The sequence below is a fragment of the Triturus cristatus genome, chromosome 3_2 (assembly GCF_964204655.1).
Source record: "Triturus cristatus chromosome 3_2, aTriCri1.1, whole genome shotgun sequence".
Classification (NCBI taxonomy): domain Eukaryota; kingdom Metazoa; phylum Chordata; class Amphibia; order Caudata; family Salamandridae; genus Triturus; species Triturus cristatus.
The window spans coordinates 695,240,842-695,261,435 of NC_140584.1; the positions used below are offsets into that span (position 1 = coordinate 695,240,842).

General features: G+C 45.9%; 1 protein-coding gene across 6 annotated transcripts in view; it reads left to right on the forward strand.

The window, feature by feature from the left end:
- Positions 1-20,594, forward strand: part of ANKRD44 (ankyrin repeat domain 44) — a 744,373-nt gene that overhangs the window by 589,262 nt on the left and 134,517 nt on the right. For all 6 annotated transcript variants that reach the window (XM_085648750.1, XM_085648754.1, XM_085648751.1 and 3 more), the window contains exon 18: positions 17,438-17,639. In XM_085648750.1, coding sequence (XP_085504876.1) covers positions 17,438-17,639 — 202 coding nt within the window. The remainder of the gene's footprint in view (positions 1-17,437; positions 17,640-20,594) is intronic.

Consider the following 20,594-nt stretch of genomic DNA (forward strand, 5'->3'; position numbering starts at 1 on the left):
CTTTTCTTAAGCTAGTTAAGTCTTATTTAGAAACGAGGGATAACCAAGTTAGTGAAAGTGACTGACGTTACAGACATTGGAAAAAACAAGTGACTGATCCACAAAGGTGAGTTTCACAGACTGATAACATTTTAAGTATGGAAGCAATAAATGGAGCAGTCACTAGTGGAAATGAAGAGGCCGGAGAAGGATGTCTGTCTGGCCTTGAGTGTTTGATCAGTTGGTTTAATGTGGTGGTATTGTAGGAATCCCTAAGCCTGACTATTCTCCTATTTGTGTTATAAAGTATCAACAAATTATGAATTTTCCTTAATCTTCCATGCGGAATGTCATCTAAAGGCCACCACTCTATCCATTTTTTCCAATCAGACTATACATTCCTTTACTGGGGTGTAAAACATTAGCGATGATCAAATCTTCCTCTTTGGCAGGTTTTTAGGTCTTGCCTGACCCAGCGCATGTGCTGGTCTGGCGATACTTTTTGTGAGGGCTCAAAAAAGTGCTACCACTTTGATGATCTCCGTGAGCCCGTTTTTTTTTCTCCTGTTTATTACTTCTATGTAGTAATGGTGGCACCCGTGCGCCGCCATTACTACAGAGCAGTAATAAACTGAAACTAGCATTGACATAGCCAATAGGTCTCGCTTTTGGGACCTTGTAAGTATTTAGTTATGCAACTGTTGCATGGCTAAACACTTATAAGGTCCCAAAAGCGAGACCTATTGGCTATGCCAATGCTTGTTATTCATACCATCTGTATGGATTGGAACTAGTGTTCACATATTTCAAATGTGAGCAGATGTCAAGGGCTAGACACTGAGAAGGTCTCCTTAGTCGCCTTATTCATTGCCAGAGAAAGGCCAACACCTCCCAGAAGCCACGGTGCCACCCTGCCTAAGGATAGTATACAGGAAATGCTTCATGTGTCTCCTGAAGATGGTCCTAGTTAGGTGGATATAGGATTTCAAGAAATGAACAAGGCACCAAGCTCCTTTCTGTCATCACGAATGAGAAAAGAACCAATCAGATTTCAGGCATAGAAACCTAGAAGCTCAAAACATCTAGAAGCAAAACATCAGGGGAAAAGAAAGAAGGATGGGGTGAAGAACATAAGGAAAAATAAGGGAACAAATGTGTTGTGATACATGCAGCACTTGGATTTGCCTCATATAAAGAAAAGTACGCTGTCACATCTTGGACTGGGAACCTCTGATAACATTCTACGGACAGACCACCATCTTGGAGGGAGCTGGTTGCATGGCTTGGCCACGCCCCCATTCTGGAAAAATGGTGTTAATCAGTTTCCATCCCTTGTCACACTACTAATTGTTCTTAAGTTCTACTCATTTGCAACACAACAGGCTTACCTGATGGTGTGTAGAATGCTGTTGAGAATGTGGAAGGGTGAGCGGGATAACAGAACACGAGTGAGGGAATACAGAAGTAATGTGGTGCAGCACGCAAGCAGCTTGACGTGCACCGCATTTCATGGTCCTGCTGCCACCATCCAGCTACCCCAGTATTCTAAAGAGTTTTCAGAATACACTTCTGGGCAGCTGCAACCATGGAGTCACCAGGGTGGCTCAGGTGGCACCCCGGCTAAGAAACCCGCCCAGTGCATCATCTCAGAACACTTCACCTGTCAATGTGGATGGAGCAGGGTTTCTGGCAAGTTGCAGACTCCTTTCTTGGCATAGTTAACCCAGTAAGTGCTAGTACATGAGCACTCCAACTATGCTCTCCATGTCCCACCTTTGCGGTAACACGCTCATCTCTCCATTAGCACCTTTATTAGTACTTTTGGGACAGCTGGAAATTTTCAAAGGTTCATTAGCTCTAGAGTCTGCATGGTGTTTTGTAGGCTTTGCAAGGCCATGCCTCCTTTGTGGTTTCTCTGGATTGGCTATCTTTTCAGAAACCTCATTGTTACCTACTTCCTCTTCCTCACCAAAGCACCCAAAGCCACCTCACCATTCTTTACCCTAACTCCAGTGCCCCTTTCACTGCTCCATACCTTACTTGTAAACTGCAACATCTCTTCAAGGGGGCTCAAGCACGAACAGCTGGATAAAAACCTGGTCATACTTGATACACTCAGCTCAAGTGCTCATAGGCTCAGTGAGAGCAATGATCCTAGTCCACTGTGCTTGTACCCCCTCTCTTCTCTTTTCCAGCCTATCGCTTTACCTGAACCACATACCTACTTTGTCCCTTGAACCAACTTCCATCATTTTAACATAAGCCCTTACTGGGCGTTGCACAGATGGTTTCACTGTTAATCTATCTGGAGGTACCACTTCCACTTTAAAAAAATGGAGCTGCTTTCAGTTTTCCCAGAAGTTTGGACTGCCTTTACATCTTCAGATCTGTAAAATTGCGTGGCCAAGCTGAGGTAATGTAATTGCAGCTCTTTCTTAACAAAGCTCTGTGAATGTCCCCCAGGCTCCTTTCTTCTGCAGCTTGAGCTCGGGTTATTCTTAGCTATAACAGCAGGTGCGCAGTCTTTGTTTTCATCCAGCCTTCCGCCCTCAGGCACGCCACCATGCCGAGACCATCTTGTGGTTAATCTGTGCACCCATACAGCCGTCTCTGAAAAAAGCTTCGCTTTTAGCAATATCGTCACATCCTCCCTGTCCTATATTTGAAAGAGAAAATAGAATTGTACGTGTTGCCCAGCCACTTGGAGGACTGTGTGCAAGACTTTTTATCATCACCAATTCTCCCAGTTTTGGAGCTAACCCGACTGCGTAAACTTCTTCACATCGACATCCATGATATTTGGCACCACATCAGAACCATCACATAGGGAAACCACCATATTAACCAACATTTCATTATCTAACTACCACATTGACACACATTCACATCGCCATGGCATAAGCAGGATCAGTAAACCTGGATCTTCAGGAACTCACACAGGGATCAGCAATGGCAGCACCAACTAATGGTAAACACTTCACTACTTTTGAGTTACTGAAATTATTATGAACTGCATTTAGGAGAATTCAATGGGGGAGCTTCTGCTGCGATGCATTGTGCTCCCTCCACCCCCCTTGCGGGATCAGTAAACGTACTAAATGGCAATTTACCAAATCTGAATCTGAACTCCTTAAGTGTCTTCCCATTGTCTCAAAAATGTAGCATCTTTTAGAAACATATCTCCCCAAACATGCATAGAAGACTTGGTGTCACCAAGCCTTACTTGCCTAATCTTACTCCAGAACTATGAACCATCCTTACCACCAAACCACCCTTCTGTGAAACCTTTAATTATTCCCTCGACAGGCGTTTCTACCGGCCACCTTCTTCAAGAACACTGCTGGCTCAAAAAGTAATAATACATCTTCTCAATTACTCTTCTTTCTTAGTCCGTAAACGTCTTTCTTTTCCCATTTTTTTGCTTTCATATTAGTCGGCCAGGACCAGATACACTGGAGCCAACACAGCCAGAAACAGAAGTCGTTCTGACAGTAGGGAAAGCTATTGAACTTTTTTTCCAGTCAAAAAAGCAAGCAGCAGTGACTTGGAAGCAAGGGTGTTTTCAATGGCTGAATAGGAGTTTGAGCATTTCCCAGAGTTTCTGACAGAAAGAATGGGTCCAGAGGGTTGCACTGCCTCCAACGATCATAACTGAAGGCTTGTGGGAGTTACGCTTGAGCCAGTAGCTGCCCAGCCAGCCTTCGACCATGCACACCTCGAATGTTAGCTGCCTCCACACATATATGGGATAATGCACGAGGTTCTAAGTGCAACATGTCTTCCGCATCTTTTCTCTATCGGCACCCGTGAGCCATACTTACAGGTTAAGCCAGCATGAGTGACAGGAAGTACCTTAACAATTTACCTAATGTTGCTGTGGGGTAAATCACTCTCTGTTACCAAACCCTTTGAAACCATGTGCTAAGCTATATAAGTAAACTGTAACGGACATACTTTACCAGAGATTATCTCTTCTCATACACACACAAAGCAATTATGTCACTACCTTATATAGTTGCTACAAAACAAGAAAATACCTTATTTTAAACTAAATTCGCAATGTCATTCTTGGAATTTAATAAAACTGTCTATTTCTGCAGTTTTCTACAATTTATTAACTTTTAAAACTAGGCAAAACTATAACACAAAGGTTAAAGACCAGGCTTGTCCTGCTCCTTTTTGCATTCTTATGTGGGATATTACAACCCTAGACCAGAGGTTCTTAACCTTTTGACTTCTGTGGACCCCCACTGAAGCATTACTGAAATCCGGGTACCCCCACTGAGTCATTTTTGGAAGCTGGGGAACCCCGGCCTAAGAAATTTCTATGATTTGAACCTCAAAAAAGTACACAATAATACAAAAACAAGCATCCATCAAGCAAATGCTCAAATGTTGAACTATATTAATATTCAATTAAATATAGAAAACGTTTTCAAATTTTCAGTTTTGCTCCTTTATTAGTTTATGCTTTTTTCAGGTTAATTTATTCATTTTATTATTATTTAATTTTTTTAAACAGTTGCGGAAGCCGAGGTGTCCTCGGATCACAGGTTGAGAACCACTACCCTAAACCATTTACAGACTTATAACACATTTGCATAAACTGTGACAAAATAACTTGAACTGAGCTGGTATTAATACAATTCTACTTCTTTGAAACTGAATATCTTTGTAATGCACAGCACCCTGCTGCTTCACTAGGATATTCCCAAGGGATGGGGAACCAAAACCATCCCTGGCAAAAATGTTCAAACTAGCCCCGCTACCGTCATCTCCTCTCCTCTCTGCTCCCTCTTCTCCCACCCAGATCACTTTTTCTCTACCTCCTCCCTTCCCCCCTCCCTCTTGTTTTCTCTTTTTTGAAGCTCCCCATGTTTTATTTGTAGCTTTATTGTTCTGCTCGTGTTACTGCCTGGGGCTCTAGTATTTGCATCTTTTAAGATGGATGCTATAATCTGAGGCATTTTCCGGTTGGAGGAGAAGAGTTGCACCAGCCTTCTGTTTGTTCTGGTGTTTCAGTCTGGAATAAAGCTACGGTGAGGAATTGGATTACTGACTGAGGGTGTGCAACCCTACTAAAGCAGCAACCACAATCCTTGTCTGAGTGAAGCACAAGCAGACCTCAAATTAACCTGTGCTCAACCCTCTATTAGCTTGGCACAGAGCAGTCAGGCTTAATTTAGAGGCAATGTGTAAAGTATTTATGCAGCACTTTAAACAGTAATAATGTGAGATCACAACACAAGAAAAATCCCATCCCACACCAATTTAGAAAAAGAGAGCACATTTTAATAAATAACCAAAAATCTAATCAGTAAAACTGGGGATATACAATTTTAAAGATTTAAGTGAAAATAGCCCAAAAAGCCCAAAGCGCTACACATGGCTAATTGGTTGTGTGAGACCTTTGGAAAGTCAGGCCAACCGTGATGGAATGCAGGTCAGATGCAGGGACCAGGTTAGTCTCGCTGAAAAGTTACCTTCTCAGTCCAGTACAAAGCAAACCGTTCAAAGTGGTGGGGCTGCGAGGAGCAGGAAAGCTTTGGGATGGTCGTCAATGTCGCATGAAGGGCAGGCCGGCATCGCGGACGGTCGGCACTGTAGCGCTAAGATCCTGTTGTCATCGTGGACGGCTGGGCTGAAGCTGACCGGCTGCACGCCCCGCGAGCTGTTGTAGCATGAAAAGTCGGGTTGACAGAACTTAGGGTTGGTGGGCAGGGCGAGCAACAAGGCTCTGGCACCAACGGGCCCATTCGCAGTTCCGAAAAGCCCAAAAACGTCAACTTCCACCGAGGCCACACCAAGGGTTCAGGACTGTAGGGGCACCGCTTGGGGGTCAGGCTCCAGCTGGATCTGGGTGCTGGTTTAGGTTGTTGGGAGCCTGTTATGTCATTGTGGCTTTGAACCGAAGGCCAGCAGACTACCCCCTTGAAGTCACTCTGGGAGTCCTGGGTTCAGGCCCAGAAGTGTACTGAAGAGTAGGTGTACGAGGTACAATATTTATACCAGCTGCCTCCTTTGAAGTGGGAGAAGCTTCTAGAGGTTTCCGTTTGAAGTGCACAGGTTTCCTGCCTCCCCCTGCTTTAGCTTCAGACTAATTACAGGGGGTATGCAGCCCTTTGTGTGGAGGCTGGACACAGCCTATTCAAGTGGAAGTAGGGCTGTGCCCAGCTCCACCCTCTTATCCGGCCAGTGATGAGCCATCCAAGCATACCTAAGCTCTCTATTGTGGGTGGCTATCGAAGAGGAATACCCAAAGCCCAACTGTCAGCCAGTCATGTGACCCAGAGACAGGCTGCGGGCACTAGATGGCCAAGACTGGAAAATGTCAACTTTCTAAAAGAAGCATTTTTTAAATTGTAATTGAAAATATGTGTTGGAGGGAAGACCACCGGGGAGTCAGGGGGGACCACTCCGGGGCACCTTCCTACCGCAAAGTTATAGCCGAGCGTCGCTGAGAAGCCTCCTAGGAGAGGTCTTTCTCCTATGATCGTACTAGGCCCAGTAACACCACCACACAGGACTCCGTATCAGTTGCTTATCTAGGTACTTTATCAATAGTAGCACATTCGAAATATTTACAGGGGGATCGAGAGATCCAGAAAGAGTCTCAATGTCTTTGTAGGGACAGGGTAGTGGGACAGTCTTAGTACCAGCCTGGTACGGGGAAGCTCTGCGCCAGACCTTGCGTTAGGCCGAAGGTGGCTCCGGGGACCGGAGCGGCAGGTGCTGGTCTCAAAGCAGCTCGGACGTGGAGAGCCGCGACGGTGTCTGCAGGGCTCGGGTGGTAGTTCCGCTTGGGTCGAGCCGTGACACAGTCAGCAGGGCTCCGGTGATAGGTCCGCTTCGGTTGAGCCGCAACGAGGTCAGCTGGGCTCTGTTGGCAAGTTCAACAAGGTCGGGCCGCAACAGCGTCAGCAGGGCCCCAAAGGTTCGTGAAGGTCTTTAAGCACGGTGGAGCCGCGGCGTAGTCAGCAGGGCTCAGAGCGTGGTTCCAGGATGAGTCTTTCTCCGTAGGGTCAGCCGCGATCCGATCAGCAGGGCTCTTGACTCCGGGATACAACTGCTGTCCTGTTGCAGGGTCCCCCCAGATATAGGTCTGGAGCCCTTTGATGTCCGAACCCTTGCGCCCGGGGGGGGGGCGGAGAGGCCGGGTCAGGAGCGGCCAGACGCTCAGCAGGAGAGGCGCCAGGCCCAGGAGAGCTGTGGGGCGATCGCACCGAGGTGTGGGAGGACGGTTGGGGGTCCCATCGATACTGCCCTCCGCCGGGAGTGGGGAAGTGTTCACGTGGTACCCCCTGGCCAGTTGTTGGTGCCTTGATGTCGGGGCTTGCTGGGGCCGAGGCCGGGTTGAGCGGGTTCACGTAGGCTGGTGCGCAGAGTCACGTACAATCCAAAATGGAGGAGCCCCGGGGTGCAGGGGACCTCGTGCGGCTTGGCGAGGGGGAACAGGACCATGCCACGAGGCCGGCTCCAACAATATGACTTTACCATAAGAGAAGATTTTTCATTACAATTGCAAAGAGATCAAACATTGAACTACTTCCTGTTCCCATTTGGAAGTTACAGATTATTAAATGTAAAAAGGTAACTCCTATTTTATCCTATGAGAGAGGCAGGCCTTGCAGTAGTGAAAAAAGAATTGGAGTTTTTCACTACCAGGACATATAAACCTTAATAGTACATGTCCAACTTGTTAAACACTCTGCACCCTGCCCTCTGTGCTGTTCAGGGCCTACCGTAGAGGTGACCTAGATGTTTTAAAATGGAAGGTTTGGCCTGACAAAAGGTTTATTTTGGCAGGTCGAGATGGCAGGCTTAAACTGTTCACACAGGCTGCAATGGCCGGCCTGAGACATGTTTAAAGGGGCTACCTAATTGGGTGGCACAAGCAGTGTTGTAGCATTTAATTTACAGGCCTTAGGTACACATAGTACCACTTTACAAGGGACATATAAGTAAATTAAATATGCCAATTGGGTATAAGCCAATACTACCATGTTTAGAGAAGAGAGCACAGGCACTTTAGCACTGGATAGTAGTGATACAGTGTGCAGAGCCCTAAAGACAGCAAAAACGAAGTCAGCAAAAGAGGAGTGTTGAGGGCAAAAAGTTAGTGGGAAAATCATGCCAAGTAAGCCAGGTCTAATAGCTACTATTGAAGAAGACTGTTTCATCACTCATTCTACCAGTACCTGCTGCAATTAGCCTCAGGGAGCTTGGGAAAGTGACAAAGGCAACAGGAGTGGCCCTGGGCTTTCAGACCCATTCTCCAATGGCTCCAGGCCATCAGGGAAATGTCTTGTAGAAAAAAGGCCTGTCCGGTCCTGGATACACCTCAAGTTTAGTGTCCTGGTGAGATTCCCTCACACCATATGCTTAATATACAGGCAGTCTGCATAATTTTCAAACTGAAGTTATTATTTTCCAGTCACTGTAGTACATAAGTGTAGGGTGTTCTACATTTTCATGTGAATACTCAGAACCTTTCCTGTCCTCACTTTATAATGGTCTAGGAATTGATTATTGCTCCCTTCAAGCACTTCCCAGCACAGTCCAGTCCATTTCCACCTTCTCTCAATCCTACTTGAGAGTTGCCTGTCATCAAATTAAGGGTGGGCGGAACTTGCAGAGTTTTACTCTGCGGAATTCTGCAGAATTACATTAAAACTTTGTGAGATTCCGCAGAGTTCCACTCACCCCTATGAATGCATGCTGGCACACGTGTAACCAAATATGTATGTAATTCTGTGGGTGTGTTGATATGCACAATCTTAGCCATTCAAAATTCCAAGTCTCATAGGGTGGGGGCTGCAGAGAAAATGAGAACCAACAGTGACAGTCATGCATCACTTATTAACTGTAAAGTTATTGGTAACATGTACACCCAAAAACAGCCACCTGCCCACTCTTCCTCATCCCCTGCACCTCTTGTCACATGGCCTTGCTGTATTCCACCGCCTGATGCTACCCCCGGTAGCAAATTCCGAAACATGTCACAAGTAAGCCATTTCCCCCGCAGAACTGGATGAATTAGATTGGGCTAACACTAATAAATGGATATTCCAATATGTGCATAACAGCCTAAGAGGGTATAATTTGAAGCTGCAGGTTCCCCACTCCCCGACACATCCCATTCCATAACAGAACTTGAATATCCTGTTGTCAACGCCTTCGAAAAACCTTATCGGGCACCCTATTTTGAGTTGGATTTTGCCAGCTATGACGGGTAATCAGCACCACAACCACGGAGGCGCTCAAAAAGCTAGCAGCATCTGAAAAGGATTTCATGTACACCATTACACATACAGCTGAATTAACGCAGGAGCGTCTATTATTTGATGTACATTACATTTGCTGCAACGTGATCGCCAAAAGGTACTCCAAACACTGGAAAATAACTGTGAATAGGGACCCCCGTTGTAAACCAAAGAACAAAACATGTGAAGTCATCAAACATTCATGGAAACAGGAAGCCAGCAGTAACGAGGGGCAAGCTCCCAAATAAGGCTAATTTTCAATAAAAGTTGTTAAGTAGGATAGTGCCCAAAACAACTCACTGTACTACAGAAATACATTTAGAAGAAGTGTCACAAGGGTGCTTATCATTAACATGGCGAGGACAGGACAAAAGGTTTATATCGGCGATAGAATGAAGTTAGTGTGATTTATGTAACCAGTCAGACCAAAGACAACCACCAAACCCTTACCAATGTGAAACCCAGATGAAGTGGCAGCATTAAACACCCTATATCAAAATCACAGGGAGGAACAGAGGGCTAAATTAAGGTCCAACACACACGCCCCCAGAGAAACCGCAAAACGAGAAGATGTGCAGTTCCTATTGGAAGGTAGGTCAGTAAATTCCTGAGGGATCAGTCCGAGGGATCTGATTCTTCAGGAGCAAGGGCCCTCACACACCCTGAGGGATGTCACGCTTCATCATTGGGCAGCTCCTCGTTGGGCCGCTGCTGCAATGCCCAACGAGCCCCGCAAGGGGGCTCTTTGCCGGAGTTCTTTTAAGCAGCCGTTTGTGAAGTGTAAATGTGATGGTGAGGAAGTAGCGTGTGAGTAGAGTGGTGAGGATTAAAAATAACTCTTAGGGAATTGAAGATTAAAGTTTAATGTGTTAAACCCTAGGTTATGTTAAAAACAAGTGTAGGCCAAGGTGGGTATAATGGTCCACGTTCGCTCAAGGTATAAATAGTGGTCAATATGTTTCTTGACGATAAAGTCGAGGAAGATCAAGGCAATTCGTCAGGACCGTGAAAAGAACTAAACTACTCCTATGGAAGCAGTCAAAGACACGTCTCATCTAGTGCCGTGCTGTCCCACAAGCAAATTGATATAGAGTATACATTATTGCGATCAACAAATGTACTGACCTAAAAGGGAAAAAGAGAGGTGAGGGGAGGAAAAGGAGTGAGAGGCTCAACAGTAGTACATACATTAAGTAATCACAGTATCAGTGCCTGATGGGGTGTGCATGCCAGGTGATTGCATGTTCGAATTCAGTGCATCGCTGGCCTAACAGTGCTTCGTGATAACATTCAAAAGTTGAACGAAAAGAGTGAGTGATCGCGGTTGATAGGCGGTCACTTATAGGCTATGAAATTCATAGGCTACGTAATTAGGAGTGTAGATCTCATTTTCCAGCATTACACACCCCTCAAGTCTCAGTCAGCAGGCTCGGACAGCCATCCCCGCTATCCGTGCCCAGCCAGCAGTAGCCTGCAGTCCGCATGCATGGCGGGTGCCAGGCTTTGTTGTGGTCATGGCTGCGGTGCCTCCCTACCATCTAACGCTGCTTCTGGGCTGGAGGGGGAAGAGCTGGTGTTTGCGGAACCAAGCCTTGAGTAGTCCCCAGGGCCACGCCCTGCCTGCCTCGGTCCCTCTCCTAGGCTTCCTGCTACTGCTTCAGCCTCCGCTCGGCCACTTTCAAGTTTCAATCTCAGTCAACAACTTCTGCTCCCCCCTAGTTTACCCTACCCCTGTAACATCTCCCGCTTGGACTGCCGAGCGTGCCTCCACTCGCCCTCCTCTGTCAAACCCCCGGCATTGCAGTGCTGATAATTCTGCCGGTGGAGCGGTGGAATTTATTAGTAACTCCATGTTACAAGAAAAACGCAGAATTCATAAATTCCTCCAATTCCAAGGCTAAATTAAAAATTCCACCTACCCCCTAGGTAAAATCTGTTACCTACCTGCTGCCACAACTTTTTACAGTGAACAATTCTCAACCAGAAGCTCTCCAGCTTTTAAGGGGGTCTGGTTTACTGAAGCAGCGCTTTGAGGTTTTAGGAAACCGTGACCTCTTTCTGAGTGAGCCTGAGAGAAGCTTCAGGCGGACCTCTGCATGTAAGGGCTGTCCAGGGGCTGGACTACTGTGCAAAGGCCTATTCAGGGTCACTAGCAATCAGGGTGTAGCTCTTGGCCTCCGCCCTTACTCTCTTCACCTCCTGACTCCCACTCCAAGCTGACAAAGGACTCTCCTTCGCCTTAGGAGCAAGTAGCGCCTTCCAGCGATGGCCTCACAGGAGGCTTCCGCTCTAGGTATCAGTGGAACCTTCTGCTCAACCACACACATGCAACATACACGAGGCAAGTGGGCAAATAGCGGTAAAAGCCATGGTGAAATGCGCACCACGCGAGTAAACAAGACAAGTGTTACTTTGAATCCTGTTCGGTCTAAATGACGCTGAAAGCACTGCTCGGTGTGCCAGCGTCATCTCTGATGGAACGGTCTCTCCTGTGCAAACATCTGAAATAATCTCATGGGTCAAAGACCAGCCTTATTGTAGTATATGTAAACATGTCTAACCCAAGATTGGTTAAGGTGAATCGAAATGCAAACTGAAAATGCAAAAAAACAGTACAAACCCAAAGGAAACCAACAAGTCAAAGGTCTCGTTTGGGTAGAGAAGTGAGGGAAGGAACCTGCCTGCCTATGACCTGAAGAAATCAACCTAAAGTTTGGCACCGCAATACCATCAGTGCCAATGTCATTGGAAATATTTTGCAACATTTTTTGGTCGATTGTCTGACATGTGGCAGACAGGACCAGGAAACCCAGCACATGGGCAGTAGTGCCATCTGATGACATCTTAGGATCACCCAGGAAAGAAATGATTCGTGATTTGGTGCCTCTGTAGGGGTGTGTGCCACACAGAAAGTCGATCCAAATATCTGTGAATCAAGGTAGTCATATTTTGTAGCATCAGTAGACTCGAGCTTTTCAGCCAGGGCTGGGAGGACTAAGAGGGAGAGAGAGACAACCCAGTTAGAATAGTCCTGGGTAGGTTTTGTTTGAAAGAGCAGACAGTGGTGCCCTTGAAAGCCGAAGGTACTATTCCAGGCTTGAGATACTTTCAGGGTGGCTATTAATGGCTTTTCAACTAATGGGGTATTGGTTTGAGGTCACATGGGGGACCGAGGCAGTCTAGTAAGGGTCCAGTGTGATGGAGGGAGCAGAAGAAGGAAAGTTTTCAGATCCGAGGGGGACAAAGCTCAGGAACATTTTACAATAAGATCCCCAGGGAGAGTGGTATCAGCCTTTATTGCTAACTTATCCCTAATATTTACAACCTTGTTTTGAAAAAAAGAAGCGGGCATCACAGAGGGCCGGCACACGGGATTACAGGTTATCGCTGCCTGGCATCAGAGACAACTCGTGAGTATTGATAAACATTTCACGACTAACACTAGGCTTCGGTGATTCGTGATGTAAATGAAGAACTATGTCTTTTAATTAGTTTATTTATGTAAAAAAGCAAGTATTCCTATAGGGCATAAGTGAATCCTGAGACGTAGGTCGCATCGCTCGTGTCACACAAACTGGACAAGAACACAAGCTACATCTTACTGCAGAGTCCCAAAAAGTTAGAAACATGTCCACTGTAGAGGAGACATGGACAGCAGTTCGGGCTTTTTGGAGGGGGCTGGTTTGTCCTTTTTGGGGGGTGTAGGAAAACAGAAAACAATGAACTTGAAAATGTTCCAGATTATTTACCAGTGGCTGAGATGCATTCAAGCATCCCATCCACCTTCTTTGTATTGTCCTGCCATTAAATCGTTGAACGGGAGTGGAGGAGGAGAGAAAGAGGCAGAGCATTTTAAATGAGAGACCCGCCTCCTGTGAAAACAGGGAATGGAGGAAAGTGAAGAAAAGCACAAAGCCCCGTAAAGGAAATATGGAGATTAAATTAAGAAATTGAAAATGAATTTTGAAAAGGAGGGAAACCAATGAAAGTGAAATTAGATGCATGCCAGATCTAAGCAGAATTAACTTAAAATATAAAAATTACCTACAAAGTTAAGAGGAACATAATATGAGCAGAAGAGATCATCAAATCCTCTTGTAAATCAACTGAAAACAAGGTCAGCATGATGATGGTGTGAACGTTGGGTATGATAGCTCTGAGTTAGTAAATCTTCTCTATACCGAGGTTGTTGAGCATGGGTATAGGAAGTGGTCAAGCAGGCGAGAGAGGAGGATGAGAAGCAAGAAGGGGATAAAAAGAGTACTGCAAATCATGTAGAGCGCCTCACCTTAAAAGGGCAGGGAAAACCTGTAGAGGGATCCTGGGTGGAAAAGAAAAAGACAGTCAAAGAAAATCTGTGGTAAATATAGAAAGATAAAGTAACATTAAAAATGGAGGATCTCAGCAAAGTGAAATATAATGCAAGCTGGAGTTCTTTTGATACAACTTAAAATTAGAAGAAAGTCCCCTTTGAAAGAACAAACGAGGCTAAAAAAAACATCAAAACCTTTCGAAATTAATCACATAAAGTATACTCGAGTGATTTGTAAACGGGGGAGGATGGGAAAATCTCAGAGAGAGCAAGCCCTCTCCTATGTGGTAATGCCAGGGGCGTCTCGCAGGCCCCTGCACCCCCATGACGATGAAAATCTGTGAGATATGAGAGACTCGGGCTCCCTTATCACATTCTGGGGGGGGGGGGCTTCATTTTTCGTTACTCCACTGGGAAATGCAGGTCCCGCGGTTAATTTGTCAAGCAGGAGAGTAGAAGTAGCAGATCAGATGAGAAATCTGCCTCTCATGAGAACCAGTAGAAACAACCGGTGTGTAAAAAAAAAAAATAATAATAATTACGTTTTAAGCCTGTCTCAATGCTTGTTGAATCTCTCGCTGCTTCTGTACAAGGATACAGAAATGATGCATTGTATTCTTTCTTTTTTAAACATCTATTTTATAGTGACTTTAAAACATCCAGTCTCTTGCATTCTCATGTTACATTCTACCTGGAGGAAACCCACACCTCTTCTGTAAACGTTATGATGTATGAACTGCCTCTGTCGGCAGAACAACGGGCTCGTGTGCTTGGGATACACATTACCTGCAGCAGCTCCAGGCAGTGTCCCGCCGCGCGCATGTTTGGTGGCCATTTTGGAATGCCATCCAAGTAGTGCAGCCTGCACCATCAGTCAGCGGTTGCATGACTTTGGAGGTGGTGCTAGGAGCAGCAGCGTGGAGTTTATGGTGGTGGTGGAGGGCATTGCAGTGGTTTCCTTAGCCAGGCTGGACAACTCGTGAAGCCGTCGACTGAAAGGGGTTAATCCATAAGGCTGGGGATGTGATGTGTTGTGTGTTAGTTGTCGTAACATAAGGTCTGTGCCTTAAATTACCCCGACCCAATATTGTTTGTAGCCAGATCTAACAAGCATTGGCATAGCCAATAGGTCTCGCCTTTGGGACCTTATAAGTGTTTAGCCATGCAACAGTTGCATAACTAAATACTTATAAGGTCCCAAAAGCAAGACCTATTGGCTATGCAAAGCGGCCGCGAAAGCGATCGGGATCAAACATCAAAGCGGCCGTGTGGCCCCAAAACCGAAAGTAATCGCGGTAAAGCGCGGCCGCGCGCCCGCGCACATGCACTGTAGCTCTAGGCTGGCCTGGTAGCACTTTTTGGAGCCCTCTCAATAAGTCTCGCCAGGCCAGCGCATGCGCTGGGTCAGGCGAGACCTAAAAATCAGTGGACAAAACCTTAACTGAGAAATGCCTTTTGCCATTTGATGCGCTTGTGTTCATCGAGCGCAAATTTAGGAGTTTATAAGAGCTATGGCGTGATTTCTTTCAGTTTAAGACTTCATGTATTTAGGGGGTGCAGCCTGCACTCATTAAAACTTGTTTTCCAAACCGTTCCCATTTAGGTCCATATTTTCAAGGAGAATGACGTGTTAGACTGATATAGTCCGAGGTACAGAGTTTGAGATGTAAAATCTGAATATCTATTGTTAATTTATTATTTGTATGTGATTCGTGTTGCAGACTATGCGTGTATTGTTGTTTTTTCAATGGTTATGATTGTTTCTTAGGGTCTATTCACTTACATGTTTATGGCTGTGAATGTGTTATTGTGTGGAAAATGTACATTTATTTCGGATAATTCACTTGTTTAACCAAGTGTACATTGGGCAAAACAAATATACCAAATGTGCGTCCGTGACAATAACAGTAAATTTGTTAGCACGAATGTGTGGTCTATGTCTGAAAGGACGTTCTCCAGATTAAATGTAAACTCGCTTGACCTCTTTTCCATGTTTTGCAAACAGTGATCTGCGCGCTCCGCCGCAGGTTCTGTAATCCCTGTATGCCAGTCTGTCCAGTAGGTGCCACTTGCACCCCTAGTAGTCCAGTGTGGATTGCACATGTGCTCGTGTTGAGATATTCTCCCAATATGCGTTTACCCTTGTTATTGGCAAGACAGTTTTTTTTAAATACCTCAGGCTATGTGACCCCTCTTTTGATAAATGATAAACCCGCCATTGTGGCTCAACTCTGAACCGGCCTTACTTCTTGGTCGAGAAATCCCTTGGTGCATCTAAAGTAGTCATAATAAAACCTGTCTGGCTTTGTGTCTTTTAAAATGTTTCTTCAATAATCTTATATGCCACCATCTGTATCCAAGGGTACCAGTGCATCAACTATCACTTTCTAGCGTGGGTCCGCCAGATTCCTCTTTGAATACTTGTATACTCGGCCACACCTCTCAAGAGAGGGACCGGCCCCTGTGATGGCCCCCTCCCTAACTGCTGTGTAAGCATCACCTGTGTGTCCCTCCCAGCATCTCCCACCACCTTCCAAACCCTGCTCTCTGCTGCCTTCGGTCATGTAAACTTGTCTTGCATATTCTGCACCTGGTCCAACCCACCCAGGTTGGGGGTATTTTCCCCTAACCGAACAATTCTTATGGCAAATGAAATTTAAGCACCTATGCATCAACCATTCCCATGCACCTATACGCTAGGCTAGTAGACTTCATACTTTTAATACCATATATATATATATATATATATATCCCCCAGAATAGCAAACATAGTTTCTGATAATAATTCTGAAGCATTGGCAGCTCATATTTAGCAGTTCAAATATTGCAGTTATGTTCAGGTAACCCTTTTAAAATGCACGATACCACCCTACAAGTGCCCTAAAAGTGTGAAAGTACTCACAGAGTGATACTTTATCAGAAATGGAGAAGGGTCTTTAAGGGGCTTTTGGAGTGCTCAATTGCCCTCTACTTTGAACATGATTCCTTAATTCCAGCCTGGACATGAGCGAGAAAACACCTCACCCATAGCCCATTGCGGAGTGGCGTACCGTAACCCCCCTATTTTCTTTCACAAAATACACAGCCCTGTTCAAAGCAGGATGTCTCTCTGTTCCCTGGAGGTGTAATAAATGCTCCTCTTTGCCAGAGCCGGGCTCCCCCCCACCCCCACCCCGTGATATCAGTTCGGGGCTGCCCCTCAATTTGAGGATCTCTACACTAGACAATAAAACCACACCTAACCAGTGGAGTTAGCACACTCTTCAAAGGCCACCCCGCCGTCACTAACGCTATCTTGACACTGACCAACCACAAACACGCCCTTCTCAGTGCCTGTGAAGCTGCCTTAGACACCTGTGAAGCCCATTGCAGATTGGCATTAAAACCACAACCAGCGTTTAGGAAACTTCTCAAGACTCGTAGTAAAACCCTTCTTGCCACCTGAATGCCTCCTCATGCCCCACGTCTGCTCACCCCACATGAACTTCACTCAACACTCCTACAACCACCACCCGGTGGGACCTCTGCCCTTCCCTTCAGCCTGCGCCTCAAATACCAGCGCAATGCTGCTTTGGAAGTCATTCAGGGACAACCGGTGATTCTGTTTTCAGTCTTTTCCTTCATCATTTTCAAATTGAGCCGTAGCCGGAGCTGGTCCTATGAGATTCACGGCAATCCACCAAGGGGACCCATTGCGTTGTACTCATTAAATGCCATGTGGTACTTTCACCATGTGTAATAGGACAATCAGCAAGCTCCTCATTTATGCTCTCAGTATAAGCTACTCAACATTTCGGAAGGTGAGAGCACGTTGGACTCGTGCTTCGGACATTGGTGAGTTGCTTGCATTCTTTCATGTGTGTGGTGTGTTTGTGTCTTGTAGGCCTACAATGGACACCACGAAGCACTGGAAGTCCTGCTCCAGTCCCAGGTAGACTTGGACATGAAGGATGAACAAGGCCGCACCGCCCTGGATCTGGCCGCCTTTAGAGGGCACGCGGAGTGTGTGGAGGCCCTCCTCAGCCATGGAGCGTCCATCCAGGTGCAGGACAATGTGACCAAGAGGACGCCGCTGCATGCTGCAGGTACACGCTGCCTAACCCGCCTGTGTGAACTGATCTCTCCTGCCTGCTGTTTTCATGATTTATGTTCTGCTATTTGTAAAACTCCAACACAAATGGCTTTGAGTGTTGCAGACCTGGTGTAGGTGTTCCAGCCGCGGCCAAAGCCTAGATAGGTTTATGAAAGGAAGGGCCTTTAATCGCACTTTAAAAGAGCGATGGAGAATATTCTCTCCAGGGGAGCAAGAAGGAGACTCCCACCAGAAGTCCACCACAAACAGAATACCCTCTGTACCAACTCGGAAGAATTTGTTAATCATTGAAGGAAGAAGAGCATCTTAAAAAAGAAGAGGGGACATAAAACTGCATAAGTGAGGTGAGGAACAAAGACTGCGTGACGAATGTTCTTATGTGCAATGTAAAGGTCTTATGCTTGGCTCGCTGTCTAACTGGAAGCTGGTACTGAGCTCTCAAAGCTGGTAAGAGGTCATCTTCTTATCGAACCTAGAAAGATGCCGCAATGCATTTTTGAATATACTGACGTACATTGCGCAGGGTGTGGTGTCATGTGCAGAAGACAATTAATTCATTGCGTTGGAGAAGCCTTTGAACGAATAGCGACACTTACATTCTATACATGGAGTGATTTTAGCCGGTAGAATGTGCTCGTCTTCAGCACTTCCGTCTGATAGACGCCAGGCTTGGAAACCAATGTCAGCTGTTGAGTTAGCGCTGGTTGGTTGCCCAGACTAAACCCAATTTATTTCATCTCTTTGTTGGGAACAAGGACTGGCTTATGCTTCCAAGCCACAGGCGACTGTCCCTGAGAACCCCTCCCCTCTGAAATAAAGTTTCAGATCAATTCAGAATAATAAAACATGATGGCCCAAGAGGACGTTATCTTGTTAGTAAGATATCCCCATCACTGTGTTGCCTGTCAATTTTCGTCCCCAAGAATGATTCCACGTGTTAAGGTTTACTCAACCTGCCCAAAGCCTTCCACATGCATACATCCCACTTGGTGTCATCCCTCTCTGCATAGTAACGGGAACCATAGAGCTGTGCTACACCGCAGGACTCAGCATCACTCCATCACTGCAATCCCACCATTGACAAAGCCAAGCGTTGAACTTGCTTTTCTAGAGAAGAGCTCTTTGATTTGCAAACGCAAGTTCAAACGGATGCCATCATCAGTATGATATAAAAGGATGTGGGCACATTAGCACATGCCCATGCAGAGAGACCCCCCAGGAAGATCACTGCGCGCGAGCTGATCTGTCGCCTCCTTGGAGACATAAGAAGAAGGTGGCTCCATCTGCATCTGTGGAGTAAAAGTGTGCACAGCGAGAAAGCCACAAGTGGTCCCTTCCTGCGGGACATATACTGGAGGCTTCAAAACATGGTATGCAAGGACGCCAGGGCCAGTGGAGCCTTGGCGGAGCAAAGTTCAGAAGCAAGAGAACATGTGGCTGCATTCTGGGAGCTGCAGTTGTTGTTTTAGTTGAACCAGTGTACTTGATAACACTGATTTATAAAGTAAGTTGCACGTCTGGGCCTGGGCACGCAGCGCTTGGTGTGCACGGAGTCCTCTGGGAGCCTGTGTGTGTCACTTGCTGGCGTTAAAGAACTGAAGCTGCTGAGCTGCACTGCTGGGCTGCTCCGAAGAGGCCAACGATGGGGGAGACGCATTGCAGGGCGTTGTTAGCATTAGGGGGATCACCCCACAAGGGGCAAAGGTGGATTGGGCAGGAGAGCGGAGTACTCTCTCTCTCACACTAGGGGATTTCTCCAAGAGAAGGCCAAGGTTTGGATGGGCAATGTTGGCACTCTTTTCTCTTAAAATGTTATTTGGTCTGCAAAAGAGTCAAATATTGATTGGATCTGAATCCTGCTTCAGTTTCCCAGCGTCCCTCTGAGTGCCTGCCACCAGCCTGTGTGTGCGTTGTTTAAGACCGCATGTCCACAGGCACTGTGTGTTAAGCTGTGTGTACACGGATTCCGTGCTTGCTCCGGCACTAAACGTCTACCACAGGTTCACACTCTCCTCCGGGTCCCCTCTCCTCGCACTCCTTGTTTTCCTCCCTTAATGCCTGCCGCATTCCCTCTGTTTCTTTCCTTCCTCTTTCCTTCCTCCTTCCCAGCCGGGTCGCTCGGATCGGCCATAAACACCCTGCTTTGTGAACTAACTAATGCGTTATGACACATGTACATGTTGGAAAAAGAATTGTAAAGGTCAGTGGGAGGAACATGTGATTTATGACCATGCCTGGCTGGATTGTAAGAATTCCAGGTGAATTCATTTACGATGTGCATTCTGACTATAGCTTGCCAGAGTTTGATGCAACAGCGACCCCTGCTGTTCAACTAAACCAAATACGACTCAATTCATGGCATTGTTGCATGATTCATTGATATTTATTTGTCGTATGTATTGTATGTATGTAGGTGTTTCTATCTCACGCTTTCATTTGTGGGATACTGTGTTGAACTATTTGTGTTCGAGGTACTCACGCATCAAGGTTATGGTTGTTAGAGTTTGATTGAAAGGAACTTTCCTGTTGTATAATTTGCATAGGCGCTGGAAGATGGGGTGCAGGATGTGCTGCAGCACCCCCAAAATAACCATGCCGGAGTTAACTAGGTGAATGACAATAAAGAGTCTTTACATTTCGTTATTATCTTGTCACATTTTATGCATTCAGAGACAGAGGTCAAATTCTAGGCAACGTTTTTTGACAAATTGCTGCTTATTCTTTTAACATGGAGATTGGTTTTTACTTTTCTTTCTCTGACTACAAAGTGAGGGGATTTTGTAATGTGAACCAAGTGATAAGCTTGCTTGTGGTGAGGGAGATTGAAAGGAAACGCTGTAGGATGTGAAATATTTTTTAACATGCAACAACATTTAATTACCTGCACATTAACTGTCCAAATATTTGAAAATATATCAGCAGCAAGGAAATCACAAATTATATCGTC